The sequence below is a fragment of the Ascidiella aspersa genome, chromosome 3 (genome assembly GCF_963924565.1).
Source record: "Ascidiella aspersa chromosome 3, kaAscAspe10.2, whole genome shotgun sequence".
In the NCBI taxonomy this organism is placed as follows: domain Eukaryota; kingdom Metazoa; phylum Chordata; class Ascidiacea; order Phlebobranchia; family Ascidiidae; genus Ascidiella; species Ascidiella aspersa.
Genome location: NC_139449.1, coordinates 28,683,894 through 28,700,450, shown reverse-complemented (window position 1 = coordinate 28,700,450; position 16,557 = coordinate 28,683,894). Strand labels below are relative to the sequence as shown.

At 41.0% G+C, this 16,557-nt stretch overlaps 1 protein-coding gene across 1 annotated transcript; it reads left to right on the top strand.

Annotated features, from left to right (window-relative positions):
* Positions 1-9,394: 9,394 nt before the first annotated feature.
* On the top strand, positions 9,395-16,027 carry LOC146161384 (kelch-like protein 15). Its single transcript, XM_083383682.1, has 3 exons — positions 9,395-12,635; positions 13,087-13,291; positions 13,965-16,027. Exons 1-3 carry the CDS (start codon positions 11,215-11,217, stop codon positions 14,478-14,480), a joined length of 2,142 nt encoding a protein of 713 aa, XP_083239808.1. The 5' UTR covers positions 9,395-11,214; the 3' UTR covers positions 14,481-16,027.
* Positions 16,028-16,557: the final 530 nt, after the last annotated feature.

Genomic DNA, 16,557 nt, shown 5'->3' with positions numbered 1-16,557 from the left:
TAATCCGCACTATTTTCTATGTGTCGTTTAAGAATTGTATTTATTTGTAAATACAACTTTGAATAAAAAGTTTTTTCTGTAATAAAATGTTTTTCCTGTGCTGTTACGAGTCAATGCCAATTTCTATTAGCCTGGGTCGTAGTAATAAGAAATAATGTTACACCAAGTATATTCGGTTTTCTATACGTAACAACCACTGTCGGGTGGCTGGTCGCGGTGATTTTTAACGTTTTGCTGCGCCTCTTTTAAATCACCAACCAATTCTCGAACCCCTTTCAGATTTGCTTAAATAACAAAACCATTGTAATTTTATTTTGATACAAGTAAGAGATAACGCGGCAACGCCATAACAAAATGTGAGTTAGTTTTACATTTAGCTGAACAGAGAAATAAAATACAGTAATACATTTTCTGTGTCCTGATCCAGCAACACCGTACCCCCTTTGAAAAGTTCTCGCACCCCCCAAAAAAACGTTGACACAAATAGCAAATGTTGGGGGCCAACGACTGGAACTGTATGTCTTAGAGGCCTATAGTCAATTTGGAAGTTGTAGTGCCGAATTTCTCAATAATCTTTTGCACAAGTGCAAGTGTTGGGGGTGAACAGCGTAACTTATGACAAAAGGATATCAGGGGAAAACGTAAAAACAAATAAACTGTGCAACCATATTACGCAAATAAATCGTATTCCTTAACCCTAAATCTAAAGTGACGGGTTGTTTTAATATTTTTTCTAAAAAAAGCATTCCGGTATGCTGTACCTATATGAACCTTTGTTTTGCTAAATCCACCAGGCGTACTGATCATTCGAAGTTAGGTAGTGTGAAAATTAGTTTTCGCCATAGGGCAATATTTGGATGTACACAGCAACCATAAGTGCGAAAGTCCAGTTGCTAAGCAGGATTTTGCAAGATTAAAAAGTTGACACGGCCTGTGCAACGCGAACTTGACACGACCTGACGACCTTTTTCACTCCCGCAACCGAAACCTGGACTTTACTCTTATCTGCGGCAAGAGCCTGAGCTTAGACACAACACAAACGAACTGGCGGTTGAAAGTCCGGGTCGGTATAGTCGACAGACTGCTACCTGATCGTGTAGTAGATCACGTACCGAGAAAAACTCGGTTGGCTGTGTTGAACAATATTTTTAACTGTATACGGCGTAGGCTACGGTCAGTCATTATTTTGCCGAAACGCCTTTTTGAAACCCCCCTGATTCCGTTCACTACTGTGTAATCAAAATATATCAATTCTGGATACAAATATTTTTTAAATCATTTCAAGAAACTCGAAGCCTATTGTCCGTTTTATTGTGAACAGCACTATATTTGAAAGAACTTTAACTATACATTGATATTTCAGTACTCGGTTTTAAAATCAGCCTTCACACATCTGATATACAACCGATACCAAGAATTTGTTATTAATCCTACGTCAGAAGTTAAGCATAGACTCATGGAGCTTTGGATCGGCTAATGTGTGATAAGTTTCAGAACGTCAGTGTCATAGTGCTTTTGAAATGATTGTTTGCCTTGTCTTATATCTATTTAGCTATTCGTTTAAAATCCTCCTCCATATCTCTAGTTAGAAGGATGCAAATCTACGAAAGCAATGGGTACAGTGACCCGATCTACTTTAATAAAGAACAACGTTCAACAGTATTAGAATCAGTAAAAGTTGAACGTATCAATAAATTAGGAGTTAACATGAATATTACGACATGGTGATAAGATTGTTCCGAAGCCTATACTTTATTTTCAAATCGCGATTGAATTTACTTTTTATATGCCACTTCAGTTAATAAGTCAAGCGATTCAAGAGTTTTTCGTGTTGTTAATTTTCTGCTTACCCAAGCATGAGAAATGTATTGTGATATGCATTTGGTTAGCACGAGTAATACTTGTTATGGTTTAGATGCCGAAATAGAATACTAATCACGGCTGGTGGTACTTGCTGTAGATTTTAAACAGTTTGGTAATGCGTATTAACACCACGTTTTAATAAATTTATCACATTTTATTCACCAGTAAAAGAAAACTGGTGTAGATCGTTTTCTATCCCTTACGCTCTGAATGTCTTCAATTGTTGCGATGAGAACAATAAGAAGTGACACATCGGTTAATTGGGTGTGTCAAATACTATCGCATCAGATGCAATTCCGGCCACCATATTGGGACTGGTCGGTTACTGGAGCTGTGTCGGTGCCGATCTAATATCAAACATATTTTGCGATTCAATGTGGAGTTTCTTAAGTCATGGATGTTAAATTTCGAAGACAATATTGTATTAGGGTCGCAAATAAATAGGTTTCTAACGAAGCAAAAGTTGGTCTCACCCTGACAAATCACTGCCATTGCACGTATAAGTTTATAAATTTTGATTATATGAAGATACTAAAGACTTTTTCTCTCAGATCGGATCGCAATGTTATTCCTGGAAGTATCGAACAAATTTATCGAATCAGATTACCTAATATCGAACATCGTTATAGTTTTGTTTTTTTACTTCGTTATCAACCAGCTTCATCATGTTTCTTAAAAATAAGAGACACGCAAAAGTATCCCATTACCATGCAATCAGTACGCAAATGTGACTCTTTACCGACCTCTTGTGGAAATTATATACTTGCTTGCACACGTTGCTCGTAGAACGCACTTCTTTAACGAAATACATCGCTTTTTGGCTTTTAGTAGCGCAGCGTAATAATATTGCACTAAATTAAGATTAGGAGGGACTTCATTGGCTACTTAGGACGAAGCATTTCAGTTCAGGGCATTCCCGCGCTTGCCAGACATGATTGTAATGCAGGAATATTGTTTTATGCCGCTATAAAAAGAAACTTGTTATGTTCATCAGGCTAATAATTTTTATTTTTAGCATACAACCGGTTGGTCAGGTTTCGTGCACTGATTTTTGTTGACATAGGGATAAGGTGGGGTAAGGTTATGCTTGAAAATACGCACAAAAGAAAGCATAACGTCCCTAATAAAATTACAACATTGGCCGAAAAAATAATACCACGTAAAGTTAGTGAAATTGTATTACTTTTCTTAAACAAACAAATGTAAACCCATTAAAGTGCGAAACGCAACGCCATTAAGTAATGTAGTGCTTGTAGTGTTGTGATTAAGTTTGTTGAAAAAGATTACTTTTAAAACGAAGGTTTTCAACAAACATCATATTAATTATTTTTACATAAAAAATATCTTTCACAAGTTATTAATCAGCAAAACCTTAATACTGTTTGCTTGATTATAGTTTCGAAGTATAAATAAAGAATTCCATCCGTTTGCCCTAACAATAAAATAAGTTGTAACGCCCAGTTATACACCAAGTTAAAAGGGAACACAGTATCAACATGTGTGTGAGAAAAAATATAAGCGCTGGTAAAACACACCACTAATCCACTAGTGACTAGCCTATACAAATCAAAACAAAATTAATTTTCAAAATTAAACAAGCAGGCAGAAAAGATCGGTCTGCGTCTTGTGTGATAAAAGTTGAAAACAATGTAAATAATGGGCACACAACTACAGTGTGCCAAACCATTCACTCTTTGCAAGTGACTTATCCACGTAAGTTGCACTTTAAAGATTTAAAATTAATTAAAGATTTAAAAATTTTACGTTTTCGTTATTACAAACAACAATGTCCTTATAAGTTGAAAAAAATGCTTTTTAAATTGTTTCCTTAGTTTAAATTTATTTGTTGTGGCGAGTGGAATTCAAATTGTTTTTAATACTTGTGGTATTCATTGATCAGCTTAAAATAACGTACACTCTTTCATGCTTAAACTTTGTTTTTATTAACGGTTGTTAGACCGTTTAATATAGTTGAAAAAGTAGTTGAAAAAGCTAGAGGCAAACTTATAAGTGTTGAAAAATCTTCATGGTAGAGGTATAAAGGAGGCATGATATCATTTGAAATCATTATTATAATTTAGAGATATAGTAAAAAAAAAAAAAAAGCAAATACAATATAGTCAAGGGACGACCAACATATATACTGTATACCAATTAACGATTTTACGATTGGAGAAATTAAAATGTTTTATTTAGAAAAAATTAAAATGTTTACCACTTTACACACTATTTATCACTCAAGCCAGGATATTACGCTATGCGTAACATTACTTTTTAGTAACATGGTAAATTACCTTTTTAAATCATCGGCAATAACACGCGGCTCAAGCTAATGACGCAAAGTACAATATGCAATAGTCTCAAGAGGCCAGCTTGATGGAATCTTGCATTTTGTTCAACATATGCTTGAGAATGATTTGGTCAGGGTAATACGAATTTGTTATGGACACAGCGCCTTTGCCAATGTACGGCCTAATATTGTTGCTGCTTTCACGAGGGCCGCATACTACTAAAATTGTAGAAAGTAATTACCGGACTCATGTTTTTCACAACACAGAACATTTCTTTCGGTTACAATTTAAATTACTTAGACAAACCATCCTGAAAAATATCCTCCTGGCAAAATATAAAACAACCGCAACCCTGTTAAGTTAATTAGTTGCATTAAATTATTTTGTATTTGGTCTACATTAGGTTTATTTGCAGTTTTCAATATGCGTCCCGGATTTACGTTTCTAAAAAATGGCAAGCATAAGAAATAGCCATTGATAAAATAGTGTCTCATCACAGGCAACCTATACCTAGAACAAGTTTTTTTATTTAAGTGTACAAAATTTATAAATTGATTGTACAATTGTCCTTAAAACTATCTTGAATAATTCTGTCTCTCTACTGCCTCCAAGCTGCCACTGTATAAGCTCTCTACCCTCTACAGAGGCGTGGTGACGTAAATATTACCCGTTTACTAAAAGCTAAAACAAAACTTTATACACTAATAAGTTATAATGCACTAGTAATAAGACCCGCGACATAATTTAACTAAATATAAAATAATATCTCTCATGGAATAGACCCTAAACTTGTCGGAAGAAGGCCTAATTTCTTCAGAATAAATCCGCATGGGTTAAATACATCTCAAGCCCTTGGGAAAGGATATGAGACGATTTGGCGCCGCTGTTCTGTCATCGGCCGTTCTGGAATCGAAATTTGGACGCCGTGTTTAGAACTAGGGATGTCAGATAAAATCGGATCGTAGCCGATATCCGATGCCAAGCAGTAGTTTTGGTAGTCGTTTAGTACAAAGCTTATATCGGTGCCGATCCGATAACAAAATTAATATAGGATTTAGCAATGATTTGTCATCAAACGTAGAAATCTGTACCTTTTTTAATACCTTTACGTAAATTCATTAAAAAATAGAAGGCTGACAACTTGAGGTTACCAACTTATAAACACTAAAGCTAAATTTACTCTAATAACTAGGGCGATTAATTTTTGACCTTAAAAATAAGAAATTTTGACCTGAAAAATTAAAATTTTGACAAATTTTGACCTAAAAATAATTTATTTTGACCAAATTTTGACCATTTAGAAATACATTGATTTAAATAGCTTATTATTGTTTGAAGTGCTGTCTTCAACCACATGCTTTTCAACACAAATCAGTTATTTTTTCGGGTTTATGCAAAACTCATGAAAATATTTTTGTCATTTACAAAAAAACTCAAACAACTATAAAAATGCCAAAGAAACCAAGACGCTGGTTATTTAGAAAATTGTAGTGTAAACAGTTGAAAAGCAACGTAAAAATACTTGCAGAAAATTAACAAGGACCGACCAATTGAAGTAGGAAACGGGATAATTTCAAATCACAAGCGAAATAAAACAAATATTTTTTAATACTTTTGTCCAAATCAGAAAGGCCTGGGTGATTAATTCTGCCGGCTTTCGTATACCGTATATCGTTCTAATTAAGATATAATACAGTTAAAATCTCGTTGAATATAAATAAAAACTATTTTTTTTAAATTGAACAACAAATTGAAAAAAATGAACGAATTTGACTTTAAATTTTGATCTAACATGTAAATTTTGACAAAATTTTGACTTTTTTTGACAAGTCAAAAAATAATTGCCCTACTAATAACCTGAAAAAGTTCCATTGAACATTTCAATTTCATCATTTTTGCTTGAGTAAGAATAGTAATGTCGACATTTTGTATCAGATTGAGATGTTTTTTTTGCATAGGCCGCTGCTCTGTTTAGATCTTATTCTGGCCATTTAGTCTTATTTCGACCAATAAGTATAAGTCCTATTTTGGTCTAATTCAGTACTGTGTTACATGATAATTAGGGCCCGCAAAAGTCAATAAAGTTAAAATGTTTTAAGGAGCTCGTCTGTCCACGAATCAAATAATAAAGTTGTTTTTAGCACCTAGGGGACTGTTTCTAAGAAGTTTATAGGTTAAAATAAAGTCAAAATTTACAATAAAGTTAAAATTTATTAATAAGGCAAAATTTGTCAAATTATAGCCTTTGACAAAGTTTTTGTGTTTCTTGAGAGTAGTTTTTGTAAAAATCGTCGAGGAAGCATTGTAAATCAGGAACTGCGACACAATTAAACCATATTAACCCATAATAGCAGGAAAAATGTCACAATGCCAATTGGATCAGCAGTAACTTTTATCGCAAATTGTCAATTGTTTTCTTTATTGTTACGTATTTAAAATTTTTTTATAAAACACTTTATCTTCATAAACGTGGTCTTTTCGAAGATCAACAATTTGGATTTTAGAATAAGCCTACTGACATTCTGTAATACGAAAATGCCTAAGCAAGCTAATTATATCGCCAAAAAAAAACGATGCACTGTTTATAATCCATATACCACCTTGACTTTGCGACAAAATATCACGTTTGGGTCTGAAATCGACAAAATATTATTTTTGGGTAACTGGCGGAAGAACTGTAGCCTCTACAAACAAGCAATTACGTTAGGTTAAAATAAAGTTGAAATTTGATAAAAATAAAGTTAGAAATTTTTTTTTTTTTAGTTTAAATAAAAATGGCCCTAATGATAATGTTATTCTAATTTTGGCCTTATTGCTCGAGTTCATAAAAAAACTTATATTGGTAAGCGTAGCCAAAGAGATTATAAGTTATAATTTCTTTGGCGTAGCAGCTGAACGTCTGACTTCATGTTACGTCACAAGGAGTTATTTTAGAACTATGCGTACATTATAGCACTTGCTTTATTTCTTAACAATTAAACACGAGCTTATATATATTAAAGAGTTTGTGCTAATGTTAATTATCTGTTTTGAGCTTAGACCTTACGCATAATTTAGCAAGCAGAACAAAGAGAGATTTTTTTTAAATTGTCTAGCCTATAACTTGAGGTTACTTGCTGTGCATTATGAAAAGCACCAGGTTTTTTATGAAGTAGCGTAAACACTGATGTACTCGAGCATAAATTTAAATTGGACAGCGATTTGTTCTTGTTGGCTAGCTTCTTGTATTTTGAGTGATAGTTGTAAACTTCCATATTAACACCACTAGATAGTCAAAATAACTGTTATCAGAGTTATGTAACTGCAGATGTCTTAAATGTGTGCTTCAGAATAACTTTCCCCAATCTTAAGACACCGCGTGAAAATTCCGTGACGGGCGCATGCCAGATTCGTGTGACTTTCGTGCAAAGCCACGACTTCGTACATGACATGCGAATTATTATAGATGTATTGAGAATAGCACAGGCAGGTCAAAAGTATTGAATTTCACAAAACTCCTTACAGTGGGCATGGACGTAGGGTCGCAGACTTACGAACAAAAATTAAAGTTTGTTAAACCTCATTTCTTTAACAATTAGCCTCACAAAAAGCTAGTTTTTGTATCGCCTCGTGATGTCATTGGTTAGTTTTTTTATTTCAGTTTTTATCCAAAATCTTTCTCTAGCTAGGACGTTTTGCGAAATTTTAAACTCTTAATTTTTAGGCAGTTTTGGTCTGTGGTGGTTTTTTAATTAAGTAATAGAACCTTTGGCGCTGTTCTAGATTCCTACAACTTTTATTAACAATAACGAAATGAGTTTTCAAAATTGAAATTGCAAGTCAGAAATAAAGATAGGAGAATAAATATAATAATAATACCTGACCCACCCAAACCAAAAGTTAACTCGCATCGGACTCCAGGCATAATATCGATATAAGAACAACCTTAACGTCGGAATATAACACAGATCGGAACAAGACCGAAATAGGACTAATACCTATAAGTGGTCGTAATACCGTCTAAATCGGCATAAGTCCTAAACCGTCGGAATGAGACCTAATTGACCAGAATGAGGCCTACACAACATTTTACCTATGCCAGACCCATGGCCCCCGATTGTCCCATACCCTCTCCCTACAGTTTCGGGCTTATTTTTTGGCCATTTAGGTCTAATTCCGACAGGTTTATGCCTTATTCACACGATTAAGTTATTATTCTTTAGTGAATATTACTGCGTATTTCGTTTTATTATGTCATTTGTCTTAATACTATGTTTTTTTCCACTTCAGGTGTTGTTCCTTTTAGGTCTTTATATGTGTTCCCCTCGCACCCTAACCCATTTAATGTTACAAATATATTATATAAAGTCTACGAAAGTGTGGTAGGATTCTAGACCAGCGCCTAAACTTTTCTCTCCTTTGTTCTGATGGCAAAATAATAAACGCGTTGCCTAGTTTATGCTGGTAACAAAGATATCAGCGATTATGTAGCGGATACGTTTGACGTATTCGAGATAATATGAAAAGACTTCCCTGATTAACGATACGGAATACACACAGATAACATCCTGATCTAAAACGGGTTGAAACTGTTAAAAGAACGAATTTATGAAACGTTATGTCGCAATGACTTGTTGTTTCGCACGGATTGCGACGCACATAAGAAATCGCGTTTCTCTGAACTCGCGTCGACTTTAAAACTCCAAACCTCAACGGGACAGGTAATTTCAAAACACGATTCACCTCAGACGTCAGTGCTGGCTCTCATCAACACTTTGCCGGCAGAGTGGACGTGTTGCTGCGCATGACGGCTGGCTTGTTTGCATGGACGCTTGAAATCGCCAACACCTCTGAACCCGACCGGTTCACCAGCCAGCGCCTCGAAGCAATGTGTTTACCGCCAAAACGGAATCGCGCATCATAGCGAAAACGCGCGGAACAGGCGTTCGCCGCGTGCACACGGCGTGCACACGGCGTGCCAACCCGGCACCACGTGCGCAAAACTGCGTGAAATCAAGCGCTTAGCCGGCTGCATTGTGCGTGGAGAGCGCGTCGGTGCAGCGATGTTGCTGTTGCGCAACGTGACCAGTTCCCTGTGTTTTCATTTCTGGCTCGCCAGTAGCTACCGGCGTGAGTCCGAGCAATTTCATTCATGCTATAAGGTGGATGACGCAACGTCGGGTGGAAAATCACGCGTTTTGTTGTGATTTGGCGAGTATATATAAGAGTACAGTCTGCTGTACTCCCGGCATCACAAAGGAAATGCGTTGTTCGAGAATTAGGTCGCACTGCATTGACTGCATTTGCGTGGCAAGCATGTTGAAGTGCAGTTGGTTATGTTATTAAGCAGCAGGAGACAGACAAGCTAATCCCGAGAAGGCAGGTTGTTGTTAATGGTTAACCAAAGCTTAAGCCGAGTCAGTACAATTCTGTTAGCTGACCTTTCTGAGTTCGAGTACACGGTTATTTGTTCATATTGAACCTAGTGGATTTTCGTTCGATATTTATTGCCCTGATTGATTTGTAAGGTAGTTGTCTTGTGACTAAACGTTTTGAAGAATTAGTGCAGAAACAGTGCATCAGAGGTCTCAAAACTTCGTTGATTATGGCACATAATGGGAATACCGGCTTCGTGTAATAGGCAAGCGCATTTAGTCATGTTTTTATTGCCTATATGTCCCCCTCATGCGCGCCCTCCCTGTAAGTCTATGTATGTGTGGCAAAACGACAGTAAAACCAAAATAGGTCTGGCGGCCACAGCCCGGCAGATGGTGCTGAGCTCATGGATAAGTCCGCTCGCTGATCACGCACCGATCACGCGTCGCCAGCGTGCCGCGTCTCGCAAACTAAGTCGATCGGAAAGCCGGCAGCAAGGCGTTGTGCAGGAGATTGCAGTCGGTCCTTGCAATGTTTGCTTTGTCCCGCCTCGAACGGGCGCTCAAGTGTACAGGCGTTGGGTTACAAGCTGATGTCGAAAGCTTTTGTAGAAATATGGAAGCCCATATAATACATAATATAGATATAATACATTTATATTATAGAAGTAGGTAACATTTTAAACGTTTCGAATAAAAATAACGTTTGATTCATTTTCAACATGATGGACTTTGGTATTCCTATTCGTCTAACTAAAACGCCAAACCAGTAGGCTTGATAGCTTTAGATTCGTTTATATACGACGGTTATCTCTTTTGCGGTGGGCGATTTTAGAAGTTTGTAGCGGAGCGAAACGCAGCAGTCAGATCAGTATGGCCGCAATAGAAAAACATGTTGACCGAATTCGCGTGCCAAAGCTCGCGCGAACTCGCGTGAACTGGTCAACACATCCGAGTCGCAATCTCGTTAGCCGCCGACGTAGCAGGTCGGTATAACGCGCATTGTTTTCGCAGTGTCAAACAGGGATCGGTTACCAGCCTTGTTCACTGCGCTTTGCTATTGTCGTTGCGCGCCGCGCTGCTCTTTGTGAGCCTTCTTCTCCGCGCAGAAGAAAGAAATCGCCGGCGAATAAGCGCCAGCAACAGGATACAGCGCTCTCGAGGTCATACGTCACGCAGCATTGGACGGCTGAACGTTCGGGAAAAAAGGAGCGTCGCGGCAAGCGACTTTGCACTGTGCCTGTGCTATTTATCGCGGCTCGCGTCTGGCCGCGGCAATTATTTCTTGCGCAATTGCAAACTGAAAGAGATAAATACCGGCATCTGTTGGTTGTTGTGCGATTTTAAGAGAGAACGAGTTATGGATAATGACGCGAAGTGTTGATTTTTGGTATTATAATAACCAATTTAAGGTCTTCCGCAGTGAACATAAGTTAATAAATAGCGTTAAAATTTAGTTGTTTGTCAGCCTGGAAAATGACTGGTAGTTTCTAGTTTGTGCGTGTTCAGACATATTTATATCGCACTAGAAAACTGGTTTATTTAGTAGTATTTGTGAGTTTTTTTGTCTTGTGCAGGCCAAAAATGGCGTCTTTTTAACCTAGTCTTTTGCTTTTTTGTGTGTGCAGAGTTAATTTCATGACAACCTAGACTTTTGCAATTCCCACTCAGGGAATTACACGAAGAGAGAACTACAACAAACAAAAATGGTGCTGTGTGGATTATCGCAAGAGCAGGAGAAGTGCAAGCACGCCTCCTACCTCTTTAACGAGATGAGCAAGTTCCAGAAGGTGGGCATCCTCTGCGACGTTCAGGTCCCAGGCCAATTGCACGTGGTAGACGCCCACCGGATCGTACTAATGAGCGCTCGACCCTCTTCAGACGGGTCTTCCTGCTCAAGCCTTTCCTCTGCCACCGATCAAGTGACCAACGTCGATTATCCGATGGAGGACGTGTTCGTTGAGCAAGCCTACTCCTCGGCATCCTCAGCTGAAGACAGCGGTGACGAAAGCGATGACAACTGCGCCGGGCCGCGACGTGAAAGCCTTGGTGAGCGACTTGGCGCGCTCAACGACCTTCGGCTGCACCACTGCTGCTGTGACGTCACCCTGGTGGCCGACGAGATCCGATGCGATGCGCACAAGGTGGTCCTTGCCGCGTGCAGCGACTACTTCCGCGCCATGTTCACGTCGAATATGCGCGAGGCCGCCGACCGCACCGTTACGCTTCGCGGCGTCGGCGCCGGTCAGCTGCGACGCGTCGTCGACTTCATGTACACCGCCGAGGTGAGCCTTGACTTTAACGACGCCGTCGACCTGCTGAAGGTCGCCCTCTACTACCAGATCGCGCCCCTAATCAACCGCTGCCAGGCCTACCTGCTTGAAGAGCTGAACGCTGACAACTGTTGCTACCTCGCCTGTCTTGCGCGCGACCTTGCCCTGGACGATTTTGCGCTTGCTTGCTGCGAGCGCGTTTTCCAGCACTTCCTCGAGCTGGACGCCGACGACTCCGAGGTTGAGCTTCTCCGCGGGGAAGATCTGCTCCGTTGCCTTGCCGACGGGCGTCTGGGCGGCGACGCGTCCGGCTCCTCCGCCGAGCGCACGATCCTCCGCGTCCTCCTGCGTTGGCTCTGTTCCAACCGCTCCGAGTGCGACGACGTCGAGCTAGATCGCATCCTCACCGAGGTGCGCTTCGCGTTGATCCCAGCCGACGAGATTCTGTCCTGCGTACGTGAATTCGCGACAGAAAACAACAACAAAAACAGTGAAGAGGAGGACGACTTCATTGAAGCGTATGGTCCGGTGTTCAAACGTCATTTGGGCGCCGCGTTGGACTACCATAGGCGCGTGTTCGAGCAGCCGCTTCTGCAAACCGCCAAGACGCAGCTGCGCGCTTGTAAGCCGCAGTGGGCTTGTATCGACGGCGTCCTTGCCCAGAACCCGGTGCTGCTGCCTTCGCAGTCTCGTCGGATCACGGTTGGCATCCAGGACGCCCCGGCGCCCGTGCAGACGACCGACAACGGAGATTCGTGCAAACAGCCGATCCGCGACCCTTACCACAATGTGGTAGAGCACAACGGCTTTCTTTTCGCGCTCGGCTCGACCCGGAAAGCGAACTGCAGTTACACGTGAGTTTACATTCAAGCGCATTGTGTTGTTAAGCGCATTGTGTACAACGAACAAAGGGTTCCCGGCGTTAATCGTTAGTCATAAACAACAATGGGTAAACGCCATCGTCATGCGCACTAGCGATTCTATTTTGATGATGACAATTTGGCCGTGCTTCGGCCGTTGTCTTTGTTGTACAAAGGAATTGGGGCCGGGGTAGTGACATAGTTGAATTTTTAAGTTTGACTTATATCCACAGTTTAAATCGTTCTTTCTATAAATAGTTTCAATCGGCCTCAAAATGCAAGACTCTATCGCCGATGGCATACCATTTGCCTAAATCTAGCCCTACATAATACGTACCGTTTCGAATTTTGTTTTGAACCCGAACTTGGACTTATATGTAGATTTTATAACGTTAAATTGCTAAGATAGTTTACGCTTCATGACGAAACTGTTTACACCTTACAGGCGCACAGTGGTGCGGTACGATCCTCGCCTGGACTGCACGACCAGGCTGGCCGACATGACCGTCGAGAGGGGCGACTTCGTGGCCTGCGTCCTTGGCGCACATATTTACGTCATTGGTGGCCGGAACAGACACGGCGCCCTCCGCTCCTGTGAGCGTTACGACATTCGAAACGACGTTTGGGAAAAAATGGCCGACCTGCCGCAGGTAAAAACTGCGAAAAAATCGTTGTTAATGTTGGTCGTTTGAGTTGGGAACTCCTATGGAAAACGTAACGAATATTGGGCGCCATTTTGGAGTTGTTGTTTGCTACGATTTAAAGGACACGTTGACCGTTTCGTGAATCGTGGCAGTCAATAAGGTCTGGAAATTCCCAAGTGCGTTTTAACGATTTTGAAATTAAAGGGCTTAGCGGCAGTAAAGGCTGTGGTTGACAACCACCAGGCACTTGCCAATACACCATAGATATTCTGAATCCTATCTTTTAAATGATCATAACAATTGTATCCATACAGCTTCCTTGTACGAAATCCTTACAATGCTAAGCAATCATGAAAATAAAGTTACACCCAAGTTTAAGTTAATAATGCACATCCGTGCCGTTATAGTCGGTCAGTACGACTACAGACGAGCTTGGTCACAGATAATACGCATTTCGTGTAATGAATGTTTTAATACTTACAACTGTTCCCGTTAAAAGTCACTCGTTTCTGTAAACTGTGATTCAGGTAGCATATTTTGTCAACAGTGTCACTTGAATGTCAAATCTATACATAATAAGGCAAATGTAGCCCAGGGACGCTTCAGTTACCGAGCTCGAAATTAGGCAAATTAATAGTTTATTATATTATTTGTAAACCCGCTTTTTTTGTTCGCGCAGGGCCTTTACATGTCGTCGGGCGCCAGTCACGGCGATGACGCCATCTACGTGTGCGGAGGGTTTAACGACTGGGAGACGGTCAACTGCACGCTGCGATACTCCCCGTCGACCGATTGCTGGAACGACGTGCAAGCCTCCATGATGTGCGAACGCGGCTTTCACGCCTTGGTTCAAGGGCACGACGGGCGCCTTTGGGCGGTGGGCGGTGTCGACAACCCCTTCTCAGGCCGCAACGTTTGGGAAGTGGAGGCCTTTTGCCCACAAGACGAAACATGGGGCTTCGTAGGCCAGGTGCTGCCTGTACAGCCCTTCCTCTCTACGATGCGACTCAACGCCGCGCTCCGGACCACTGGGGTCGAGGAGAACGGCGACGCTGCCGCCCCGGATCGTCGGTGCCTGTGCGTGTTCGCCGTCACCGGCCCTCACCGCCTACCCATGCTCGAATACGTGCCCGCCAAGCGCATGTGGTTCGAGATGCGCTCGCGACTAGCCCTTTCCGAGGTTGACGTGGATTAAAGTGCAGCTGATGCTTTGGTCCTCGCAACGGCCTTCACCCAAAATTTGTTTTCGCTCTTTTTTTGACCGAAAAAAAGCGAGGCTTGCTTAGTACCGAATACGTACGTTCGGCGGCCCAGGGGTTTAATTATATTTGCTCGGGCGATAAAGGGTTCCGCTTTGGGCCCTATGCTTTAGTTATTTAACTTGAACGTGCGACGTAACTGTGTAAGTAACCTCAAAGGGTCCTAAAAGGTTAAGGTTGGACCCAAACCTCTAACGGGTTTATATTCTCCGCCAAGTTGGCTTCCTAATTTTATCTTCGTTTTAGCGCAACACGCGCTCGCAAGGCTTAAAATTTAAAAGCTGTGGTTCTTACCATACTTAATTCGGCGCTGACCGCGATAATTCCAAATTATTGTTCATGAAACCTGCGAATATATGAAACAACGTGATCTCTACGTTTTACCCATCTCTTAAAAATCGCTTAAATCTTAATTTGAGTGGTTTCGAACCTTGTATTCTCTATTTCTTTTATGGTGGTCGTTTTCTTTGTTGGCATTCGTTGTTCTTCGTTCGTACGAAACCCGTGGTATATGAGTACTGTACTTTTCGGTGCCAGTGTTTTCGCTGTGACGCAAAAACGCCAACAGCCAGTCGTTTTCTTTTGCTTTTTAATTGCTTTTTTTCGACGCCTGCCTGAAATTAGTTCGTTCTCGCCGACCGCGGAAAAAACTGTTCGCGAAAGTTCCATTCGCCCACTCCTCCTTCAACTGCCATTTTGCCCGACTCGTAAAAACGCAGCGGAATTCCGAATTCGCCATTCGGTCCGGCGCAAAAACGAGTCTCCTTTTTTTTCGCCTAATTTCTCTTTCGTTGTTTCGCTTAACGGCGTTATACCGGGTACCTCGAAACAAGAGTTTTCCTTCGAGAGCGTTGTTTGTAGCAAAGCTGGAAACGCATTGCTGCATCCACGATTCGCCACCAGCCATTGTATGTTTGCCCGCCAAATCGCGTTCGCTCGCCGACCCGAACAACTTGTTGTTTTTGCGCTCCTTCCCGATCCAACAGATGGATTTCAGTGTTGCTATACTCGCCTAACCTCCGTGTAACGTTAAGGTGTAGAAAACGGTGCAAGGGCAAAGACCGAACCACCGTAACTAGTTCTTCCTTTGTAGCCTCAAGTGAAGCCCCCGTGCTTTAAACGTTTGTATTTCCGCATTTCAGACTTACGTGTTTTACGTTGAACTGGGTTTCGTGTAATTCCGCAAATCCGCCCCTGTTCGTCAATAGAAACACATTTTGTTCTTAATCTCCCGGCCAACCTGTCGAGGGTCATTTTTTCAGCATACGTAAACGTTAAAAACGTGTCAGTTTTCTTTGTTCTGTTCGTGGTATAACCTTCGTTCTATTCGTACTGAATAATGTTTTTGTTCGGCCACCCAAGTGGCGCCTTCTTTATTTCTGTTTTTCGTTCGTTCGCTTGGATTGAAAATTCGCGACGAGCTCTATTCGCGCGACCAAAAACGCAAATAGATTCGAAAACACTAAATGTGTGTCACTATGTGATGAAACTTAGCTGCTGTAATCAGATTTCCTATTGGACAGGCAATTAGTCCCGATTTCTATATCGTTATTCGTGTTTAATAGTTTTTGGTTATGACTGTATAGCAAGCTGGTGCCTTAGGACCAGGCGATTTGTACAGCCATTAGGGATAGACGAGGCAGAATATTGTAATCATGGCACAAGTGCAGTCAAAACTATGTGCTGAAACTTAGCTGTTGTAGTCATTGGATAGGCAATTAATCCGGATTTTCAAACGTCCCCAGTCAAAGTAATTCTTAGTTATTGCGGTAGATCGTGTACCTTAATACCAGGCGATTTGCGATAGAGGATCTACAAGGCAGAATGTTGTAATGATGACACAAGCGTAGTCAAGAGTTGTTGGATAATGGTCGTTTGTTCAGACGAGTGTGTACTTGGACGCAAGTTAAGCGATTGGGTGAAACGCCCGCAAAAGAGCTTACATGTGTGCTAAGTATTTAAAACACGCAGAAACCAAGGCCTTCGATGATATTGTGTACGTGACCTTGCTAT